The sequence below is a fragment of the Ahaetulla prasina genome, chromosome 10 (assembly GCF_028640845.1).
Source record: "Ahaetulla prasina isolate Xishuangbanna chromosome 10, ASM2864084v1, whole genome shotgun sequence".
NCBI lineage: Eukaryota > Metazoa > Chordata > Lepidosauria > Squamata > Colubridae > Ahaetulla > Ahaetulla prasina.
Genome location: NC_080548.1, coordinates 3,269,026 through 3,291,493, shown reverse-complemented (window position 1 = coordinate 3,291,493; position 22,468 = coordinate 3,269,026). Strand labels below are relative to the sequence as shown.

At 51.7% G+C, this 22,468-nt stretch overlaps 1 protein-coding gene across 2 annotated transcripts; it reads left to right on the top strand.

Moving 5' to 3' along the window:
• The first annotated feature begins 2,971 nt into the window (after positions 1–2,971).
• Positions 2,972–18,886, top strand: HPCAL4 (hippocalcin like 4). Of its 2 annotated transcripts, none has more exons than XM_058196290.1 (4): positions 2,972–3,120; positions 14,231–14,400; positions 15,596–15,811; positions 16,260–18,886. In XM_058196290.1, the coding sequence occupies exons 2-4, from the start codon at positions 14,239–14,241 to the stop codon at positions 16,455–16,457; spliced, it is 576 nt and encodes a 191-aa protein (XP_058052273.1). In that variant the 5' UTR covers positions 2,972–3,120; positions 14,231–14,238; the 3' UTR covers positions 16,458–18,886. The 2 variants fall into 2 exon arrangements, with proteins under 2 accessions (XP_058052273.1, XP_058052274.1); XM_058196291.1 differs by lacking the exon at positions 2,972–3,120 and adding an exon at positions 3,218–3,342.
• Positions 18,887–22,468: the final 3,582 nt, after the last annotated feature.

The window sequence follows — 22,468 nt, the reverse complement described above, 5'->3', positions numbered from 1 at the left end:
AAAAATAACATGGCAGCAGTTGTTTCCTAGATCCCAGCTTCCGTGGCTAAAAAAATGAGTATGATTACAGGCGATATGAGCGTGGAACTGACATAACATTCCCCTCCCTCAGGAAAAAGTTCTCTGAGGTGTTCTTGCATTGGCTGTTAAGACCGCATGGTCTTGCCCCCCTTCCTCCCTCCCTGCCTCCAGTTCCTTGTTGCACATTCAAACATGAGCTCTCTGCTCTAACCTTGGTGGCTTTTCTGCAAGGTGCCATTGAGCTGAGCTGCTTCTGCTGGACTTAAATGTTGCTGTGTCAGATTGCTGGTCCTCAGAGGGTAGAACGCCTCTGCCCTGGAGAAGGGCTGCTCCCCTTCCCTCCTCCTTTGAACTGGGAAAAGGCAGCAGCGGACAGCGTCTCTGTCTCTATCAGGTTTTATCAGGTTTGCCTGATCCGCCAGTTGCGTCCCTTCCTGGACCGGGATGCCCTATGTACGGTCACTCATGCTCTCGTTACTTCTCGCCTGGACTATTGCAATGCTCTCTACATGGGGCTCCCCTTGAACAGCACCCGGAGACTCCAGTTAGTCCAGAATGCAGCTGCGCGAGTTATTGAGGGAGCGGTTCGGAGCTCCCATGTAACACCTATCCTGCACAGACTGCACCGGCTGCCTGTTGTCTTCTGGGTGCGCTTCAAGGTGTTAGTTACTACCTTTAAAGCGCTTCATGGCTTAGGACCGGGATATCTACGGGACCGTCTACTGCCAACGTCTATCTCCCAACGACCGGTGCGCTCTCACAGAGAGGGGCTCCTCAGGGTGCCGTCAGCCAAGCAATGTCGACTGGTGGCCTCCAGGGGGAGGGCCTTCTCCGTGGGGGCTCCTACCCTGTGGAACGAGCTTCCCCCTGGACTTCGACAACTACCTGACCTTAGGACCTTCCGCCGCGAACTTAAAACCTACTTATTTCGCCTTGCTGGACTCGCTTAAATTTTAAAATTATCAAATTGATTTTATGGGTTTTAAATTTTTTGTAAATTTTATAGGGAAATATTTTATCTAAAGTAGCCATATTGAATAGGTTTTTGAAGGGTTGTTTTTAGCTTTGTATGTGTTGTTTTTTCCTGTATTTTATCCTGGCTGTACACCGCCCTGAGTCCTTTGGGAGAAGGGCGGTCTATAAATTAAAATATTCTATTCTATTCTATTCTGTGGTGGGCAAGGATCCTGCTCAGACACCAGCCTCAACCTTGCAACGACACCTGGGCTGCTTTCCCCATTATCTTCCAAAGGCACAGATGGGGTCTGCAAGAGAACCACAAAAGCCACCCCCCCCACCTCCGTTGTTATCCAAAAGGAGGCCCCAAAATCCCAAACTGCCGCCAATCTAGACTGGTGCAAAGGGTGCTGATCTAGACTGGCGCAAACTGCTGCCAATCTAGACTGCTGCCGCAAAGGGTACTGAGGATGTCAGGACAGAGATCTTGGCTGGTTGTCATGGAAACACTTTCTCTGAGTTTCCAAAATTTGCTAACAGGAGCTGCGTCTTCCGTTCTGGAAAGTGATGGGCAGAAGACGATTCAACCCAGGCAGGTACTGAGTAGTGAGGCCCCAGACCTGGAGGAAGAACAGGGCTTCTGTCTGGAGTAGGTTCACTACTTGGGATTGTGATACGAAAGCCCAAAGCAACCTTCAGAATTCATGGGGAAAGATCAGCCACCCATCTGGTCTCATTCAGCTGCTATTTATATCCAGCACCAGCCCATAAAATATAAAATTGAACATTGGTGTTGGAGAGGACTTCTGAGAATGCCACAGGTAGGCAGGAAAACAAGCAAATGGACCCCAGATCAACCCACTCATCATGCAAAGACCCACTTTGCCAGAGGCAGATCTAATGCTGGGAAAGAAAGAGAAGGTGACCAGCTGCAAAGCAGATGGCAGGGAATCCCAACATAGCAGGGAAGGATCAGGTTAGGGACAGATCTCTCTGGGGGAAAAAAAAACTATCGAGATGGTTGCTAAGAGGAGACCCTGGCTTGATGGCAACACAATCACACAATCACTACTGAACTCTGTAGGTAGGAGTTTCTGCTCCAGTGAATTTACAAGGTGCAACCACTTATCCTAGAAAGAGCAGCAGGTTGGCCTGGCCTGTCAACAGGATGGACAGAAAGAATGGAGAGGAGGCGATGAAGGGCTGAGCTCCTGGCTTTGAGCAGTGGGGGAGGGGGGAGCCCCCCAAAGAGGACAGAGATAGGAGGATACACATATCCCAGCCAAACCAAAGACACGGTAGAGCCGGTGGGGGGGGGGTGTCTACACAATGTGATTGACAGACAGGCTTTACAGCTGGGGGGCCAATGCACCTGCAGACCCATCCCTGCCCCTGCTGGGCTCCTCCTCCAGCTAAAGGTGAGACCAGACAGCTACTCTTTCTAATGGGAAACGGTTTCAATGTTTCAAAAATTCGTAGCTGTGTGGGAAACGGCTGGTGAGCCCCTGCACGCTCTTTATGGCCAATGCCCCCCCCCCAATTTTCAGGAAAGGGGCCAAACAAGGGAGGGGGAGGGGGGGCTTCAGTAAGGAGCCTTCAGGTGAATCTGAGCCGCCTTCCATCCTCCTCCCTCCCCGGCAGCCATCTTGTCAACAGGCAACCCTTCTCGCCGCAGCCCCCCCCCCCCCCCCGGGCACCGAGCCGCCTCACCAGGGAGGCTCGACGGCCCTCAGCGGCTCCTGCAGGAGCGGCGCCTCCGCAGCGAGCATCCGCTGCCGCCGGCCCCGCCAGCTCCCCAGCGCCCCAAAGAGCTGCCCGCTCTTGCCTGAGCCGAGCGCCCGGCCGCTGCTCTCCCGGGGGCCGCGGGGCCCCTCCAGGCGCGAAAGAGGCAGGAGCGCCACTCGGCGCAGCCAATGAGGCTCCGCGCGAAGGCGGCGGCCGAGCCACAGTCTGCTCCAAGGGGAGGCGGAGAAGGAAGGTGCCGAAGGCGGCGGCGGCGGCGCAGGTGGGGCTGAGCGCGGCGGAGCTCCTCCTCCGCTGCCCGGTGGAGCGCTCGCTGCTCCCGCGGCTCCTGCTCCGCACCGGCCGCGCCTCCGAGAGACGGAGGGCAGGCAAGCAAGCCGGCCGACCCGCGCCCGCCAGGTGAGCTGCGGCGCCGCCGAGGGAGGGGAGGGGAGGGGAGGGGAGGGGCGGCGGCGACGCTTCGGGAGGTGCCGCTTGGCGCAGTTCTGCCGCCCCTGGGATCGCGGGCGTCAGGCGGGCCCCGGTCCTTGGCAGGGCGGCTGCGGAGCCTCTTCCTCGCGGGACTGCGGTGGGTTCCTGGCCCGGGACTTGGCCGAACTCCTCCGGGCAAGAGGCGCTCAGGTGGGTGCCGGGCAGAAGCGCGCCTCGCGCCCTCCGGCTTCCTTGGCCGGTCTGGAGCCGAGCGCTGGGTCGCGAAACGGGCGCTGCCCTCCGGCCCCAGGGAAGGCGGAGAGGCGAAGCGGCCCCTTTTCCCTCCTCACTCGCCCCCAACCCCCCCCCCTTGGGCTCATCCCTGTGCGCCCCCCCCCCCCGCCCGTTCTTTGCAGCAAGTCGGCGCCGGATCTTAGGCAATCTGTCGGGCGTGGGGGTGGGAGGGGGCAGGGTGAGGTTCTCGCCTTTGCAAACCGGGGGAGGGGGAGGCAAAGGAGCTGCGATGGTGCCTCGTCTCAGCCAAGGAGAGGAATGAGAAATTGGTTGTCTGAAGTCGGGGTGGTGGTGGGGTGTGAGGAGAGGCGTTTTCCTGTTTTCCAGCTGATTTTTAAAATGGCCTAGAGAAGGAAGTGCTGACCTTTGATTGTAACCTGCTTCTCTGCATTCAAAAGGTCACATAGCCCCCCCTCCCCCCCAAGGGCTTCCCTTATTCATCAGGGTCTTCGCAACAATTGGTTGGGCAGAGGGATTGATGGAAATTGACTCTTGCTGTGTCCAAAAAACTTGCAGCTGGACAGATGGGGTTGGTGAGCAAACCATTGTTGTCTCTCTCTCTCTCTCTCTCTCTCACACACACACACACACACACACACACACTGACACACATTCGCACCCCTTGCATCAGGAAGCTCTTGGGGCAAGCAAGCAAGAGGCTCTTGGGTCTGAAACCCTCATGCCTGCATTTCCAAGGACAGCAGGCTGAAGCCCACAAAGGGTCTTCTAGAGATCCAGCTGGTGCCTGACCCAAAGAGGGGAACGACCTCAATGGGAGAAATACCCCCTGGGAACATCTTTATGACTGACTGCCACTCTGGGTCCTCTTAATTGACTGCAGCCAGTGACCTGATTGGCTAACCATGAGCCAGTCTGGCTGTAACTGCTCCCCCACCCCGGGCTGTCTTTGGGTCAGGAACTGGAAGAGCCAGTCAGACCCTTCATTGGGAGGGCAGCAGTTGTGGGTCTGCTCTCCTCGCCTGTCTTTAAGAGCCAGGTATCCGTCTTATCTAGCAGGATGGTGACCTGAGGGCGAGCGGGTAAAAGTGGCCAGGCTCATCTGCTAGGGAAGAAGCCATGGGTTCGGCAGTGAAGAGACCCTTGGTGTGGGCTGAGCATGGGCAGAATGCCTTATTTTGCAAGTGGCTGTACAGGGGGGACTTCATAAGCATATTTAGATGGATCAGTTACAAACCCGAGCCAACTGCATTAACAGAGCGACCTTGATGTTATTTTGGAGGGGGCTCGGTAAGTGGTTTCTGATTGAATGGTTTATGTGAACCCAGAGAATAACCAGCTTAAGAACACTAATGGAGCTTAAATTAAAGTCATCAAATCATTTGGATCACAAGCATCAGACGCTCTCTTGCATTCACGGAGCCCTGAACAGTCTGGGCGATCTCTTCATGCCTCAGTGCCAGGCTGGAAAACAGCAAGAAAAAAGTCTGAGTGAGGGCAAGTCAGAGGGAAAGCGTAGAGAGATCCACTGGATGAAACTGTTCCTCCTCGAGTTTTGAGGATGAATTCCTGGAGGTCTGAACAGGGACCTCAGTTGTCCAGAAAATGCCAAGCAGCAGCCAGAATAGGGAGTCCTGTTGGAGCATTTTCTCATGTTCAGAACATCTTGTAAGGCGGATGAGATCAGCATTTTCTCCTGTGGCAAAGCGAAGGGGGCGGAGTGTTTTGTGGCTCCCATTGTGAATGCACGGCAGTCCTTAGGGTGTCGTAGCTCAGCTCTTTCCTACTAAAAAGCATCCCGCTCCCCCAAAGAGCACCTCAAGAGAATGGGAATGACCTGTGTCTAGAGCTCCACAGCGCTGGACTTGGAACAAGATGCTGCTCCAGGCCACAGGAAGGCAGGTTCCAACTGAACGGAAAAGATTGCCAACAGGAAGGGCAGGTTGAGAGCTGAGCCAGTTTCCCAGGGAGACTATGGTGTCCCCTTCCTGGATGGGTCCAAGGAGAGGCTGGGCAGCCATCTGTCATGGGCGCTGGGCTGTGGGCTCCCTGTCCTCAAAGAGCTCCTCTGTTTGATTTTGAGATGACGGATCACACACAAAAACTCAGAGGGAGGCTAAGAAGAAGCAGATCAGCAGCTTTTTCCACTAGCCAATTATTAAAAGGTATCAGCTGCACCCACTTGTGCCCAGATCCTCCTGGTCTTGGGCCACCACAAACTGACCTGGCTCTTCTCCTTGCCAGTCTTTGGACGTGCTGGATAAGGATTGTGTCTGCTGGCCCCCAGCCAGGGTGGTGAATTGGAAGAGGCTGACCTTGTCATTTGGAGAGCTTGCCTCTTGCCCTGAGAGGCACTGGCTTCCTTTCCATGGGCATCTCTTTGGGTTAGGGTGTCTCTCATCCAAGGCAAGTTGCTCAGCCCCAGACAGGACATCCCTGTGTCTGCGGAGCTTCTGTTTCTGGAGGAGCTTTGTGGCGTGACTGATTGTTTTTACCCTTCTTGCCTATTTTTGCTTCAGTATTTGTCCAGCGTGATTATGGAAAAATAGCCAAGATTCAGAGAAGGCCAGGAAAGGGAATCTCTGGCTGATTGATTGGGTGGGCTCAGCATTAGGACTTGGGGCGCCTTGAAGGCTACTTCTGCCTCTTCCCAGGCCTGTTCTAGAGGTCTGTAGAAACTGCCACCGGGAGGAACCCAACCGTTTATGGCAAAATGACACCTCAAGCAGTCATGTTTGTCTTTTGGTTTTGGTTTTAAAAGCACCATGTCTAGCTGTAACTCAGAGAGACCCAGGAGTTAGAGGTGAGACAAAACTCCATCCTTAGCAGACCATTTTTCCATTCTCTTATGCGGAATTATGCAAATGGCCACTCCTTTACAACCTATTGCAGTTCCTGAAGCAAAAAACAAGACAATCAGCCAGCCCCCTGCCTGGACCAGCGTAGTGCACGGATCAAACTAGAAAGGGGAGGGGATTGGCAGAGCTGCCCTCCAGTGGTGGCCATGCCTGTGGGGCTGTGCTTGCCTTCCATGGGTGGACAGGCGCACCTGTGCCAAGAAGCACCATGGGCAGAATGGCGTGGAGCCTGGCAGCCATTCTAGGTAACAGAGGCATGTTAAATAGCAGAGTGATCTCAGATGCTGATAGGGAGCTGGAAGGCAGCCCAGAGATGTGGGCATGATGGTCCATCAGGTGAAACAACAATAATAATAACAACAGAGCTGGAAGGGACCTTGGAGGCCTTCTAGTGTTGAAACTGTTGACTTCTAGATACCTTTGGAGAGAGATGGAGAGAGCGAGGACAGGATTGGCTTCTGAAGCAGTGGCCCAGTCGGATAGAACGGAGAGCCTGCTTGGCATGGTGGTTGGGACAGCTGACTGATCTATGCTGCATATCTGTTTGCCTTCCTGGGCAGGGATCAGAAGCTGTGGGAATTCTTGGAAAAGGCCAATCCCCCTCCCCATATACACATCGATGCCTTCTTAACAATTCAACATTTCCCACTGCAACTCAAGTCAGCCTCCGGTTCTGAAAGAGGCTGTCCTAGTCTTCTGCTCAGGTAGGGCTATAGGACTTCGGCCTCCTTCCATTTTGCTTTCTTCTGTAGCACAGTGGAGAACCTGCAAATTCAACTAGCCAGCTGTTTTATCTTGCAGACCTTTTCTGCAAGATTTGTCAAGAGCCTGAGGATTCAGAGGTGGAAGTTCCTCCAGTCCCACAAGACCTTCTGTAAGGTTTTTTGGAGATTGTCTCCTCTGTTTCAGATGCACAACCTTAGGTGAAGGGCAAGTGAAGCTTAAGCTCCTGTGAGTCCACCATATGTTGCTTTGTGTTACCAATCAATTCAGTGCTTGCTGTATTTGACCTGAAGAGTGTTGGGTACAGACATAACGGCAATGAGAGGAGTCATTGTGGCTATCAAGACTAACTCAGTGTTCGGTGAGGGAGTCCCTGTTGAAGCAGACCTGACAGATGATGGTGCAGCTTCTGCTTAACGGCACCCAGTGAAGGAGGGCCACCCCTTGCTTCAGGGAAGATGCTTGCTGCTGCTGCTGCTTCTGGGGTCAATCTCACGACAATGCAGCAGTTGCCATGACAGCCACCGCATCTGTTGCCATGCGCAACAGAGGAAGGGGACAGTGAAATGGCTGCTCTTCCTTTTCTGCCCTCTGAAGATCACCCACCAGGTATCCAGCCTGGGAGAGAGAAGGAGGAGGCGGCTGAGGGTGCAAAGCAGCCACCCTGTAGCTCAGGGAGCAACTCCCGTTTCCATCTCCTTAGACTTTGCCATAGCAGACAATGGTTCCAACGAAATCAGTCCGTGAGAGCCCTCTGATGTTTTGGTTAAGGAGTGGGGGAAGGGGGGGTCTAAATCCCTCCCCCACCCCTCGCTCGGTGCCTCTTCATCAGTGCCTGAGTTGCTGCCTGGGAAAAATTGGAGAAGAGAGTGCGGTGTCTAGTGCCTGGATAAACAAAGGCCCCTGTCAGATAAGGAGGTTCTGGGCAAAATGCAGTAGAAGGAAAGAGATGCATGGAATGTATAAGAGCAGTCAAGACTTTCATGGAGACTGATCTGTTCAAGGTGTGACTGCAGGTCTGGAAAAAGTGAACGGTTGCAACTTAATTTGTAAATCTCTCTGTGTTGCCCAGAATGCCAGACAGCAAATCACAAAACCTCACAAACTGGGTGTAGTTTGTGGGTGGCCTTAGTAAGGTCACCACTGTTATTAGGCATGGTGATGAAACATCCAAGTTCAGGGGCAGTATATCTTGAGCCCTCACTTGCTGCAGAACCACCGCAAGGAGAAAGCTGTTTGCGTCATATTTTACTCCTGGACCGGGTGCCAAGAAATGGCGTTTCTTGGGTCAGTCTTTGGTCTACAGACAAAATTCCTCTCTACGCCCATCTGCATCACTTGCCGGTGGGTGGGTTGTGGACTGTGGATAAAACGAGCTTTTACGGTCCATGGTGGGTGGCACAACGGCTCCCGGGCATTTTCAGGAACAAAGATCTGACAAGAAAAACAAGATCTCCTCTCCTGCCCTTAACTTCCCTGAAGATCAGAAAAATGTGTGCCTTTTGAGAGAGAAGGGTAAACATAGGAACCATTGTGTTGCCAGTTCCTTGGCACTGAAAGGAGAGCGTGGAAGAGAAACTGAACCGAGGAGTGGAAACGGCACTTTAGCAGCCACTTTCCTTTTGCAAAGGGGGGCAAGGCAGGGCAAGGTTCTTCCCAGGACAGGTGGCACTTGCCCTCTGTGCCTTTTCTCCCAGGGAGCTGTCTCGCCTAGAGACCCCCCATTTCCTCAGAGGCTGCTTTACTGGGATGGGGGTGCCAGGAGGAAGCCTGCAGCCCTCCAGGCTTCGTCGTTGACAGTATCCCAGGCAGGCACCCTGGCCAATGAGAAGAAGGCTGCGGGGTCCCCCAAATGTTGGACTTTTCTGCATTTTAGGCCTCTTGGCTCCAGGGCAAAACAGGCTGCCCTCACCCAGGGCCATCTCCCAGGGCTGTCTGTTGGGCCCTCCAGCTGTGCATGCTCTCGGGTCATTGGTTCTCCTTGGACTCTCCTGAGGACCTGCACTCTGTTTGGGGGCAGCAGAGAAGGGCCGGGTTCCTGGACCATGCAAAGCACCCACTGCAGTGGAGGTATCCCACTGGGTTAATCTGTGGCCCCGTCTTCTCCCGGAGAGAGAGGCGGCACAAATGGAGTCGTGGGTCCCTGTGTTCTCCATCTTGGTTGAGGGCTGATTTGGCAGTTATTGGGCCTCCTTTCCCCTCATTCATGCCAATCGTCAGTGAATGAGCCCCACTGAACAGAAGTCATTCACCGGCCCAAGTAACAGGGCCACATCTACCCTGTCCGCTGAGTAAGCTTATGGGGCTGGCAGAGCAGCTTTGAAGTGTGAAAGGTCCTCACTTGAGGAATTTGGGGCGGGGGGGGGGTTTACAGAAAATGCCCGATCCCTGAGTTCAGCCTTAGAAGCTTCATTGAAAGGTTCTTGCAGGAGAGGGGAGGGGAGGGGCACCTCTGGGCCCTAACAGTTGCCAACTGCCGGCCAGGGTGGGAGCCCAGGTTCCGATCTTCCATCGGTCTTTGCTTTCTTAGAAACTTTTCCCCCCTGGAAGTTCAAATGCATCCAGAATTTGCACTTTCTGGGAGAGTTTGTGATGGGCTAGTCAATGCACTGAGAATTGTCTCACAAGTCCTGTTGTAGCCCATGGACTTTCTTAGTGAGAAGCCTCTGCTCTGCCTCTGCATTACTGCAAGCTGGAAAGTCACTTGTCTACTCAAGAGCAAGGTCTGCTCTCCTGCCCTTAACTTCCCTGAAGATCAGAAAAATGTGTGCCTTTTGAGAGAGAAGGGTAAACATAGGAACCATTGTGTTGCCAGTTCCTTGGCACTGAAAGGAGAGCGTGGAAGAGAAACTGAACCGAGGAGTGGAAACGGCACTTTAGCAGCCACTTTCCTTTTGCAAAGGGGGGCAAGGCAGGGCAAGGTTCTTCCCAGGACAGGTGGCACTTGCCCTCTGTGCCTTTTCTCCCAGGGAGCTGTCTCGCCTAGAGACCCCCCATTTCCTCAGAGGCTGCTTTACTGGGATGGGGGTGCCAGGAGGAAGCCTGCAGCCCTCCAGGCTTCGTCGTTGACAGTATCCCAGGCAGGCACCCTGGCCAATGAGAAGAAGGCTGCGGGGTCCCCCAAATGTTGGACTTTTCTGCATTTTAGGCCTCTTGGCTCCAGGGCAAAACAGGCTGCCCTCACCCAGGGCCATCTCCCAGGGCTGTCTGTTGGGCCCTCCAGCTGTGCATGCTCTCGGGTCATTGGTTCTCCTTGGACTCTCCTGAGGACCTGCACTCTGTTTGGGGGCAGCAGAGAAGGGCCGGGTTCCTGGACCATGCAAAGCACCCACTGCAGTGGAGGTATCCCACTGGGTTAATCTGTGGCCCCGTCTTCTCCCGGAGAGAGAGGCGGCACAAATGGAGTCGTGGGTCCCTGTGTTCTCCATCTTGGTTGAGGGCTGATTTGGCAGTTATTGGGCCTCCTTTCCCCTCATTCATGCCAATCGTCAGTGAATGAGCCCCACTGAACAGAAGTCATTCACCGGCCCAAGTAACAGGGCCACATCTACCCTGTCCGCTGAGTAAGCTTATGGGGCTGGCAGAGCAGCTTTGAAGTGTGAAAGGTCCTCACTTGAGGAATTTGGGGCGGGGGGGGGGGTTTACAGAAAATGCCCGATCCCTGAGTTCAGCCTTAGAAGCTTCATTGAAAGGTTCTTGCAGGAGAGGGGAGGGGAGGGGCACCTCTGGGCCCTAACAGTTGCCAACTGCCGGCCAGGGTGGGAGCCCAGGTTCCGATCTTCCATCGGTCTTTGCTTTCTTAGAAACTTTTCCCCCCTGGAAGTTCAAATGCATCCAGAATTTGCACTTTCTGGGAGAGTTTGTGATGGGCTAGTCAATGCACTGAGAATTTTCTCACAAGTCCTGTTGTAGCCCATGGACTTTCTTAGTGAGAAGCCTCTGCTCTGCCTCTGCATTACTGCAAGCTGGAAAGTCACTTGTCTACTCAAGAGCAAGGTCTGCTCAGTCCTGCCTGAGATGGGATCCAGAAGGAGCTCCTGTCCTCCAAGCAGGGAGGCAGCAAACTTTCCTCTGTTCATAGGTGAACTGCCATCCTTAAATAGGCATTGGCTGCAGTATCCAGGGTTGCCAGACTGGCCAATGGGGGAAGGCCCTTGATGGAATGACCCTTGGCAGGCAGGACAGGACAGGACGAGGCGCTCCTGACTCCCCTAACTGTGCAAGGCCCCAGAAGGAGGCTTCCCTGAGCTGATTGCTGCCTACTGTGCTTCCCATGATCTTTCCTCCTGGAACTTTAGCTGGTGTGACCCTTGCTCAGCTTTTGGGGCTTCAGAGGCTCTGTCTTTTCCCCAATGGCAGCCCCCGGGAGGCCCCCAGATCTACTTTCCCAGGGGAAGGAAGCAGGTCATTTAGGGTTCCTGGGGTTCCCAGAAGTGAGAAATCGGTGGGCGAGAGTGCTCGGCAGAGGGTGGCATCCTCAGAGCCTTTTCTCCATCACACTTGCTTAGAAAATTCCTGCCCCAGGGCTGCGCGAGAGTGTCTGGTAGCTCCTCTTCCCTGTGCCGTTTCCCACAACAACCGTGTGCCTCACCAGCCAAAAAACAGGAAGGCTCCATGCAGCCCATCTTAACTAGCAGGGCCAAAGGTGAACCAGCATTGGGAAGAATGCAAAGCGCGTGCATGAAATGAACTGGTGGCCCTATTTAACAAAATGAAATTCAATGTAGAGAAAAGTAAGATTTTACACTTAGAGAAGAAAAACCAAATGTACAGGTATAGATTAGGCTCAATCAGCAACAGCTGCAAGAGGGATTTTGGAGTCCTAGTGGACAAGCATTTAAATAGGAGCCAGCAGTGTGCTGCAGTTGCCAAAAAAGCCAATGCAATCCTAGGCTTTGAGATAGAATCAAGATCACATGAAGTATTTGTGCCGCTTTATAAGGCCTTGGTAAGACCACACTTGGAATACCGCATCCAGTTTTGATCACCACAATGTAAAAAAAATATGGAGACTCTGGAAACAAGAATGCAGAGAAGAGTAGCAAAGATGATGAGGGGGCTGGAGGCTAAAGCGTGAAGAATGGTTGTGGGAATTGGGTATGTCTAGTCCAGGGGTGTCAAACTCAGGGGCTGGAGGCTGGATCCAGCCCACGGGGTGCTTAGAGGAAGAGGGGGGTCAACTTATTTTCCAAAGCACCAGCTAGCAAGAGAAGAAACAATGGATGGAAACTGTTCAAGGAGAGAAGGAATCTGGAATTAAGGAGAAACTTCATAACAGTGAGGACACTCAGTAGGACAGCTTGCCTTCCGAAGCTCTGGGTGGACATCACGGGAGGCTTTTAAGAAGAGACTTGGATAGCCAGCTGTTTGAATTTGCTGTTTGTGCAGAGGGTTGGACTAGAAGACCTCCAAACTCTGCTATTCTGTAAACGAGTAAATAAAATGTTCATTTATTTCCTCTGCTTGGTTGGATGGCCTGTAGAATACACCTAGGGCCATGATGGTGAACTTATGGCATGCATGCCAGAAGTGGCACAAAGAGCCATGTCGCCTGGCACGCGCGGCGTCACCCATTCCTCTTCTGGGTTTCCGGCACACACATGTGCACTGGCCAACTAGTCTTCTGGTTACTCCCAGCTCTTCTCATTTTCCTCTTCCGGGTTCCAGCGTGCCCCCTCACCCTGGTGAGGCCCCTTCTTACACTGCCACTTCCCTGGCGGCAGCAGGAGCAGTGAGCTGGGGCTTCCGTCCCTCCCCGCCGGAGGTCTGGGGCCATCCAAGAAGCCTGCTCGGGCGGGGAGACAGGGAACCCCTGACCCGCCTGTCCTTGCTGTCGCCACCCCCTTGCCCCTGGTGGCAGCGGTTCTCAAGTCGCCGCTTCCCTGGCAGTGGCAGGAGAAGCCGGTGGGGCGGAGAGAGCTGGCCAGGATGCTGGAGCAGCCAAGAGTAGGAGAATGGAAAGCGAGCTGCCCCAGGAGGGCCGGTGGAGAGCGCAGCTCCTCACGCATTGAGATGTGCTGCCGGTAAGCGGTCTCAGTAAGCGGTGTGCCGGCTGGGAAGTGGCCGCGCTCCCTTGGAAGAAGTGGCAGGAGAGGGGGGGGCTGCGCTGGTGTGTTCTGAGTCTGGGAAGGGGCTCTGGCTTTCCACTGGTGGGAGGCAGCGAGGACCCCTGAAGCACATGCGCAGCAGACAGCTGGTCTTCGCAGATGCATCAGAAACTAGCAGACCAGGTGGCTGGTGCTCGTGTGCACATCGAAAACTGGAAAATTATGTGGTTTTTGGCTCGTGCACATGTGTGCACTAGCACGCACCCATTTTGGCACTCGGTGCCAAAAGTGTTTGAGCGCACTGCTGTTTCAGCACTTGGCACCGAAAAGGTTCACCATCACTGACCTATGACAATGTCATTCCTTTTTCCTTGAGTATTAATCCAAATGCATTCAAGGTTTTCATCCTTGGTATTGTGGATTTCTGTAAAAGTGTAGTGATTTCTTACATATAACGCACCTCTTCTTTTGTTAAGTCTGTTTCTTTTGAACAGTTTATATCCTTCTAAACTAGAGTTACGTACACTCCAGTCAACTTCCATTCCACCAATCTGCCAATATTGTATTGCCCTGAGGTTCTTCCTGTTAGCTCCTCATACTTTGAGCTTTTGTACAGAGCATGGGTGTCAAACTCGTGGCGTCATGTTGCCGTCATGTGACATTTCATGTCCTTTTTTCCCTTTGCAGAGCTGGCACGGGCGTGGCCTATGTGGGATGAATTTGGCTCACGGGCCGCCAGTTTCACCTCTGGTATAGAGGCACCTGAGCCTTGTATGACTGAGCTTGTGTCCTTTTTTATATCTGAGTTCCCCTTCTTTTACCTTATGGTTTGATTGATTGTCAAGTGAGCTGCTCCCTTGAAGTTGGAAATGCTGCCGTTCAACCTCAAACAACTAGGTATTTGCTGCCCAAATGCTGAAGATCAGTGTTGCTTTTCTCTGTGTCATTGTTCAGATGGCAAAGCTAATACCTGCTTCATCCTAGAACAATGTGGACTGCTTGCTTGGTATAGGCATTCCTTCTTCACGTTCTTCTCCTGGTGTTAGTGAATCACCGTTTGGCTCCCCCTTTTTGTTATGAAATATGTAGCACCATCAGAAGAAAAGTGGGACATTCCTCCCCTTGCAGCTTTATAGCCCAGAGTGGGCCCATGGCAGAGGGAGGGAGACAGAGGCACCTGAAGACTGTGTGCCACGGTTAACACATTTCTCTTTCCAGAAGTCACAATGGGGAAGCACAACAGCAAGTTGGCTCCAGAGATGTTGGATGACCTGGTGAGGAGCACTGAATTTAATGAGCAGGAGCTGAAACAATGGTACAAGGGCTTTCTGAAAGACTGCCCCACAGGCATCCTCAACTTGGAAGAATTCCAGCAACTCTACATCAAGGTAGGGTGTGTAGGGGGGAGGGCAGCTGAGTTGGGGCAGCTTGTTTCAACCAGCACGCTCTTGATGTATGAATGTCAGAGCTCTCGGAGTAGCCATAAAGTCTGGGAAGCTTGGCTGTCCCATTTTAAGAAGTGTGTTGGTTGTATCTTATGAAGTATGGTTTATCACTTTGTTACTTGTGTGTATACTGAGAGCTTACCCACTGGGGACAAATTTCTTGTGTGTCCAAACACACTTGACCAATAAAGAACGTTCTGTTCTGTTCTACTTTCCGAGTACTATAGATCCGATGAAGCTCACTTGGATAATGTTGGTTTATCAATGAAGCCTCCCATCTGGAGCTCAAGGTGATCATTATAGCCATAGCATTTAAACATATATGCCGCTTTACAGCCCTCTCTAAGCAGTTTACAGAGCCAGCCTATCGCCCCGAACAATCTGAGTCCTCATTTTACGAACTTCAGAAGGATGGGAGGCTGAGTCAGCCATGAGCCATTCAGAATCGAACTCCTGGCCGTGGGCAGTGAGTCAGCCCTGCAGTTCTGCATTCTAACCACTGCTCCACGGCTCTTACGTCATGTATTATGGCTGTAACATCAGTCCTGTGAGGCAGGAAAGAGTGACTGACTCAGGGGTACCTAGCAAGCAACAATCTGAGTCCTCATTTTACGAACTTCAGAAGGATGGGAGGCTGAGTCAGCCATGAGCCATTCAGAATCGAACTCCTGGCCGTGGGCAGTGAGTCAGCCCTGCAGTTCTGCATTCTAACCACTGCTCCACGGCTCTTACGTCATGTATTATGGGCTGTAACATCAGTCCTGTGAGGCAGGAAAGAGTGACTGACTCAGGGGTACCTAGCAAGCTTCTGGTTTATAAGAGAACTTGAGCCCAAGACTCGGTATACCATGAATGAATACATCTGGGTTTCATCACTCCTAATCCGACAGATTAGCCATACTGGCTTGGCAAGGGATGAGAATGGGATGCACTCTTCAAGTCATTTGTGATTTTCTGGAATGAACCTTAGGAAAAGCAACAAAGTAGAAGTGGTGTTTCTGTGCAGGATTGATTGGGTGAAGTTCTGGAAGGATGGGAGGCTGCTGCTGGGGTACCTGCAGGTGTTTCATCACCTGAGGGTGTCCTGTTGCTGGCAGCAGCTCTTGTGATGACGCCTCCCCCATTTTTCCTCTTGCAGTTTTTCCCCTATGGTGATGCATCCAAGTTCGCCCAGCATGCTTTCCGCACATTTGACAAGAACGGAGATGGGACCATTGACTTCCGGGAGTTCATTTGCGCTCTGTCCGTCACTTCCAGGGGCAGCTTTGAGCAAAAGCTGAATTGGGCCTTTGAGATGTACGACTTGGATGGCGACGGGAAGATCACCCGCTTAGAGATGCTAGAGATCATCGAGGTAGCAGACGTTCCCTTGGATGGATTTCAGGCTTGCCTGGTGTTCAGAATTGGGCCAGTGCAGGGGTGGCCGAGCAGAAATTATGTTGCTGAAGTCGCAGCAGATCATCACTCAGAGGAGACACAATCTGCTACAGCTTTATAATGCTTTCCCCCCCTGGGAACCCCCTAAGATAGGCTTGACCAAACTAAAAAAATCAGGGAATCCTTGCGATTCCCAATCCCCTCAAAGTTGTCCTTTCCCAAAGTAAAGATCAGATAAATGCAATGGTACCCTATCTCCCATAGGCTGATCCCACGCTGGTGGTCCTGCCTTCAGGTATCCAGAAGTCTGTATGTGGTCTTACGGCTGCTCATTGCAGGTGGGGGAGGGGCCAGCAAAGTAGGTATTAGGTCTTGTGATCAGCAATGGGAGAACCAGGGCCTCATTTTTCCCATCTGTCTTTCAGGCTATCTACAAGATGGTGGGTACTGTCATTATGATGCGGATGGATCAAGATGGGCTGACACCCCAGCAGCGGGTTGACAAGATCTTCACCAAGATGGACAAGGATAAAGATGACCAGATCAGCCTGGAAGAGTTTAAGGAGGCAGCCAAGAGCGACCCCTCAATTGTCCTCCTGCTGCAGTGTGACATGCAGAAGTAGAAGGGTTGGGGCTCTGGTCAGCCTGTCCCCTGCCCGGCCGTGCGCTGTCTTTCTTTTCTCTTTAGGGCTGCAAGCCCCCTCTGGAGGGAGGGAGGGAGGCCTGCTGCCCTTGCCCACATGAGTCTGCAAGTGCCTTCCCCAGCACTTGTGCCACCTGCCCTTCTCGGCACAGCCAGCACGGAGGTCCAGACGATGACCCTCTGGCCAGGCGCCTTAGCCTTTCAGCCAGAAGATGCCCCCCTCCATCCACTCTGCTCTGGCTGGAGTCTCTGGCCTCTGCTTTGCTCCTTGGACAGGAAGTGTTCCCAACACTCTGGCAGCAAATGAGCTGTCCAATCCGAGTCCCAGATGACTACAGCTACAAGCTCCATTCTCTTAAATTACTAGCTCTTAGGGTAGAAAAAAATCTACACCCACCTCCTCCCCTCCGTAGTGTTCTCCACAACAACAAATCTTTACAGATACCCTGTTTGATGGCAGATCTAGGGCTGTGTTTTCCACTCAGTGTCCTGAGGAGCCCCCCCCCCTGCAGCCCAAAAAGAGATGTTTCTTTCCTCTCCCCCCCACCCCCCACCCCCCACCAATCACTTCTTCACTACCATGAAGAGCCAATAGCAGATGCAACCATTTTTGGCCAGGGGGAGCCTGTGCTTTCTTTTGGAAAATTTTTAAAAAGTTATACTGTAACTCCCCCTCACACTTTAGATTGGGGTCGGTCTCTAAACTTGACAACTTTAAAACTTGTGGACTTCAACTCTCAGAATTGAAGAGTTGCCTGTGGCTTTGGCTGGCTGGGGAATTCTGGGAGTTGAAGTTCACAAATCTTAAGTTGCCAAGTTCGGAAACCTGCAGCTTTAGGCCTTTGTTCCCTGCACAAATCGACCCTCTGGATCTCTAGTAATTCCCACCTCCAGCCAGACAAAAGGTCCTGACTGGGGATGGGGGAGCTGTATTCCCACCTCTCCTTAGAGGTTTGTTTGGGAAGGGCTGGCTGAGATTCCTGCTCTCCCATCTTTGGAAGCAGAGGGACACCATCCCCTTCCTCAGTTGACCATTACAGCTCTCGGTAAAAAGTATCTCTATACTAATCATATGGAAAAGTACAGGTTGTTTTCATTTTTGCTTCTGCTAATAATTCATTGTAATAATTAATAGACTCTAATAGAGGGGGGAGGAAGAAGCGCTGGCTGTTCCAAAAAGCCGGCGACGGTGCCGAGAACCCCTAGTTGGTGGAGATTGCAGGATCCTCAGTCTAAGGTCCCCAGAAAGATTGTTCTTGGCTGGGCAGTGGGTTAAAAATAAAACGTTGGTGCAAGTAAAGGGCACCAGAGGGGACTCTTTCAATGAGCCTTGCCAGAGCCTGGGAATTCTGTGAAGGAATGCTCTGTTTGGGGACAGATGTAACCTGTAACAGACATAAATAAGCTGCTTTTTTGTTCCTTCCAACTTGCAACCTGGGAACTAGCTGTGCTCCTAAGGTGAAGAGGAAAAGAAGGCGTGTGCTTGCACAGCTGCATGCGTGCCCATGTATTCCCCATGGCGGCAGGGAGCACCTGCCGCAGCTCTCCAGTGGTTCTGGCAACTCTGATGCCCTTCAACTCTCCATCCCTTCCCGCCTCCCCCCCCCCGCATAGCATTTAAGATTTGCAACTGAGCAGAAGTGCCCTGTGATTGATGCCCTGTGAAATGTAGGGCAACATGTGAATTGGCTACTATAGAAGGCTAAGATGACAGTAACCTCTCTGCACTGAAGTGTCTGGTTAGGATGGCTAAAAGGAAAAAGTACAGAAGCGCCAAGAAGAAGGGGGATGAGAATTTCAGGCACTCTTAGGAGAGGGGAATGTCCCCCCCCCTCGCAAAGCAGTGGATGGACCGGGCAAAAAACCCAAGACGGAGCACAGTTCCAGGCAGCTGTGGGTCATTTGATCCACAGCAGCTTTTGCCAGGTGGGAGATTAGCTGTGGCTTGCCGTGTGAATCAAAGGCCCCGAGTTCATGTGTGGAAGGAAACAAGCCAGGCTGTATGAAACGGACTTTGTTGAAGCAGAATTCCAGTTAATTGCACTTTTTGTGGTAGGGATGAATTTAAAATGGACGTCTTCGGTTTCTTCTTGGCAGCTCTTTGAGTGGGGCCGAAGAAATGAGGTGGGGCTGGCCTAGAGTCCCAGGAAGGTTTCATGCCACCGCAAGGCAGCCACCGTCTGTGCCAAGGCAATCCCTTCGGCTGCCCTGCCCTGCCCTTCCGTGCCCTGTCCTGCCCTGAACATTGCTTTTGAAGATTGTCCTATTGCTTATTGTGGTTGTGAGTATTGTACTTGTTTAGGAACTGTGAGGTAGGTAGGGGAGTGTGTATGCGTGCACACATGTAAATCTATTTTTATTTAAGTGTTCAAAGGTATCCTCATTCCAATGGGAGTTTTCAATTTGGTCTCTGAATAAAAGGATGATCAATGGCCTGGTCTGTCTCTGCGTACCAGGGAGGGGAGGGGAACCCTTGAGGGTCTCCAGTCTCACCTCAGGTGTGGCTCGTCTGCCTTTGCGGCTTTCCCAAATTGTTTGCAGCGAGGAAACATGATGAAACTACAGGAAAAGGGGGATTGCAGGTGAAAGCTGTCAGCATCTGGGAGCAACACATATGCTTGGAAACTAGAGAAGAGGACGGAAGCGTGAGGAGGCGCCAAGTGCTTTCACGGAGAAAGCAGGGAGGATCTGCCCCAGGCCTGCCCACCTGAAGCATCCCAGGTGCTCCCACTCCAGGGGCACAGCTCCTTTGGGCCAAGAGCCACATCACACACACACTAGGGATGAGCTCCAGCAAGGATTTGGAGCCCGAGCAAAAGCAAGGTTTAATCTACTTCAAAGTAATGCATATTAATTAAAAGCAGTTGGCATATTTATACTTTTCTGCCACATCAGAAATCACAGTCCGTGGAGCTTCTGATGTTGGCAGCCAGAAGTCATCATAAGGGCAGCCAAAAAGGGCAGGAGAGGTTTCTAGAGGATCTGGGCCTCATAGGCTTTGCCAGTGGCCTCTTCTCCCCACTGCCTCCCAGGCAGGCAGCCTCACGGGATGGCTGCAGAGCAGGCTTGACTGCTGGATGCCAACAAGATGAGCTGAGGGCCTATTCCAGTGTTCTTATCTATAGGTAATGCTCGACTTATAACCATTCACTTAGTGACCATTCAAAACTGCAACAGTAAAAGTGACTTATGACTGTTTTTCACATTTACAACTGTTGCAACAGTCCCACGATCAAAATTCGGATGTACCCACCCTATGGCCGCTCGGCAATCGACTTATTTACGACGGTCGCAGTGTCCTAGGTCACGTGATCCCCTTTTGGGACAAGCAAAATCAATGTGGAAGCCAGATTTACTTCACAACCCAACTTAACAACTGTGGTGATTCACTTAACAGCTGTGGCAAGAAAGGTCATAAAATGGGTCAGAACTCATTTAACAAATGTTTCAGTTAGCAACAGAAATTGTGGGGTCAATTGCAGTCCTAAGTCAAGGACTACCTGTACTCTGCTCTTGGGGTGTCTGTTGGACGGTGACGGAGGCAAATGGATTGTCAGCCTGTTGCTTTTTTTTTGTTGGGTCCTTGCAAGTCCCAAGAGAGGGACGGCAGTCCTGAGGCAGCCAGTTTGCACAAAAGCTTCATTTGCCAGGCCACTCCAGCATCCACGCTGGGCCACGGGCTCTGTGTAAAGCAAAGTGCTTTCGGGAGTTTTTTTCAAGGTATAACACAAAGCCAAGAAATGGATTAACTCGGGAACTAAATAAAATCTGGGAACCATCATCCTGTTGGTCAAAATTCTGAGACAAGGACAACACCTTAAATTCTTGAAGTTCACAAAAATGATCCCCCTCATCAGGTTGAACTAAAATCATATCATGTGGAGTCTGTTTCTTTGACAAGTATTTAAAAGCTGTTAAAGTAATGTAGGTCAGAGGTCTCCAACCTTGGTCCCTTTAAGACTTGTGGACTTCAACTCCCAGAGCCCCTCAGCCAGCAAAGCTGGCTGAGGAACTCTGGGAGTTGAAGTCCACAAGTCTTAAAGGGACCAAGGTTGGAGACCCCTGATGTAGGTGATACAACGTTTTGGCTAGGTTTGTGTAGTATATTTGGAATAATAAACAGAGAATAGAATAAGAATAAGAATAGAATAGAACAGAACAGAACAGAACAGAACAGAACAGAACAGAACAGAATAGAATAGAATAGAATAGAATAGAATAGAATTTTATTGGCCAAGTGTGATTGGACACACAAGGAATTTGTCTTGGTGCATATGCTCTCAGTGTACATAAAAGAAAAGATACGTTCATCAAGGTACAACATTTACAACACATTTGCTAAATTAACACAAATACCTGGAATCAAGTTTTATCAAACTGGTTCAGTCAACTGGTGTCGTGCCCACCCAGTGTCGTGCCCACCCTATTGCCCGTTGGGACATTCATGGGCAACAAGCGGATAATTGAGGTGGCAGTGGGCTTCCCCTTCCTAAATTGCCTCCAGGGGCCAACCTATCAATTCTGGTGGACTTTTGACTGGCTACAGGTCTGATGTGGCTGTTTGACATGGGTGGCTGGTGGAAGAGAGGCTGAAGGTTCGATCTGCCTCAGCCCTGGGCCAAAGCTCGCTTGCTCACTCCTGGACTCCACAGTTCAGGTGAGACTCCAAAGTGGGAAAGAGCCGCTGCGTGTCAGATGCAAACAGCAGAGGGCAGTTTGGGACCCAAGAGTGAAAGCAATCGTCATTGTCCAGCCATACTCCTCCGCTGTCTGCCAACAAGTGTGCAAGAGAAGGGCCTGCCCACTGCATCGTTAAGGGGGCAGAAACCTCTTGTGTCTGGCGGTGACTTGATGCTGCAGCCAAATGGCAAAGCTAGTTTTGGGAATGAGTGAATGAAAATGGACAGACTGCCCTTAGAAATTCACATTGTTGCTCTGCCCTCTTAAAGCAGCAATTTCAAACAAACACACGAACTATCCACCAACTGAGCCAGACTAGCCTTGCTGCCCCTGAGTGGCCCTTTGGCAAGGGACTGGGGCTCTTGAAGCTGCTAGAGGGCCCTGGAAACCACTGAGCTGAAAACACAATGCAGAGAAGAGCAGATGCCTCCACCGCAGACTGGGAGGCGGGGATTTTTCCAGGTCTGCTTGGAGGGAGGTGTTTGTTTTCACAATTAAATACTGCTTCTGTATTCACCTTTCATGTCTAGGATGGTGCAGACAGCTTGCAGAGGCTCAAACATCCTGGATCTTTATCCAAAACACCGGCTCTTTTTGGTTTTATTACCTCCTGTTGAGTCCTCTCCCCCAAAATTGCCTTAACAGACACAAGGTGCAAATACCCAAAGTAGAGTAGAAGAGTCACTTGCTGCACAAGCTGTGTGTTTGGTTTAGCAACAGATTGAAGGAAGCCAGTTGGGGTGGATTCGGGGGGCAAACTCAACATTGCAAATCCAAGTATGCCACCGATACACGCAAGGACAGATTGAAACTCAGGTATGGTTTGCTGGGACATGTAAGAAGAAATTTATTAATGCTATTAACAGCAGTAGGTCGGTTCACCAAACACACAAATAACTGAATAACTTTCTGGGTTTGCATAATATATAGAATATTCATCTGAATGGTATTATTGGCTGCAGTGCAGATAGACTCGGGTTTTCTCTGAAGATCCATTGAAATTTATGTCCTTTTCAGGTAATGTCCACATGATCTCCATGGAACAGAGGTCTGGGATCTGTAGAGAACCATTGGCTTTTCTCTAGAGCTTTGTGCCAAAGGTCTGTGTACCCGCAGGCTGTGTATTGCTGGCAGTACCACACACATCAGGGGGAAGGAACAGTCCCAAGAGACTTTTTCCCCAGACCAGCTTGAGGCATCCTGCTTTCCCCTGAATCCTTGCTTTTCCTCCCATCTTCAGGAGAAGCTTGGCCTTTCCTGCCTGGGAGATCATCAGCTGAGTCTGTCTTGCAGGCATTTGGCGAGTGTGGG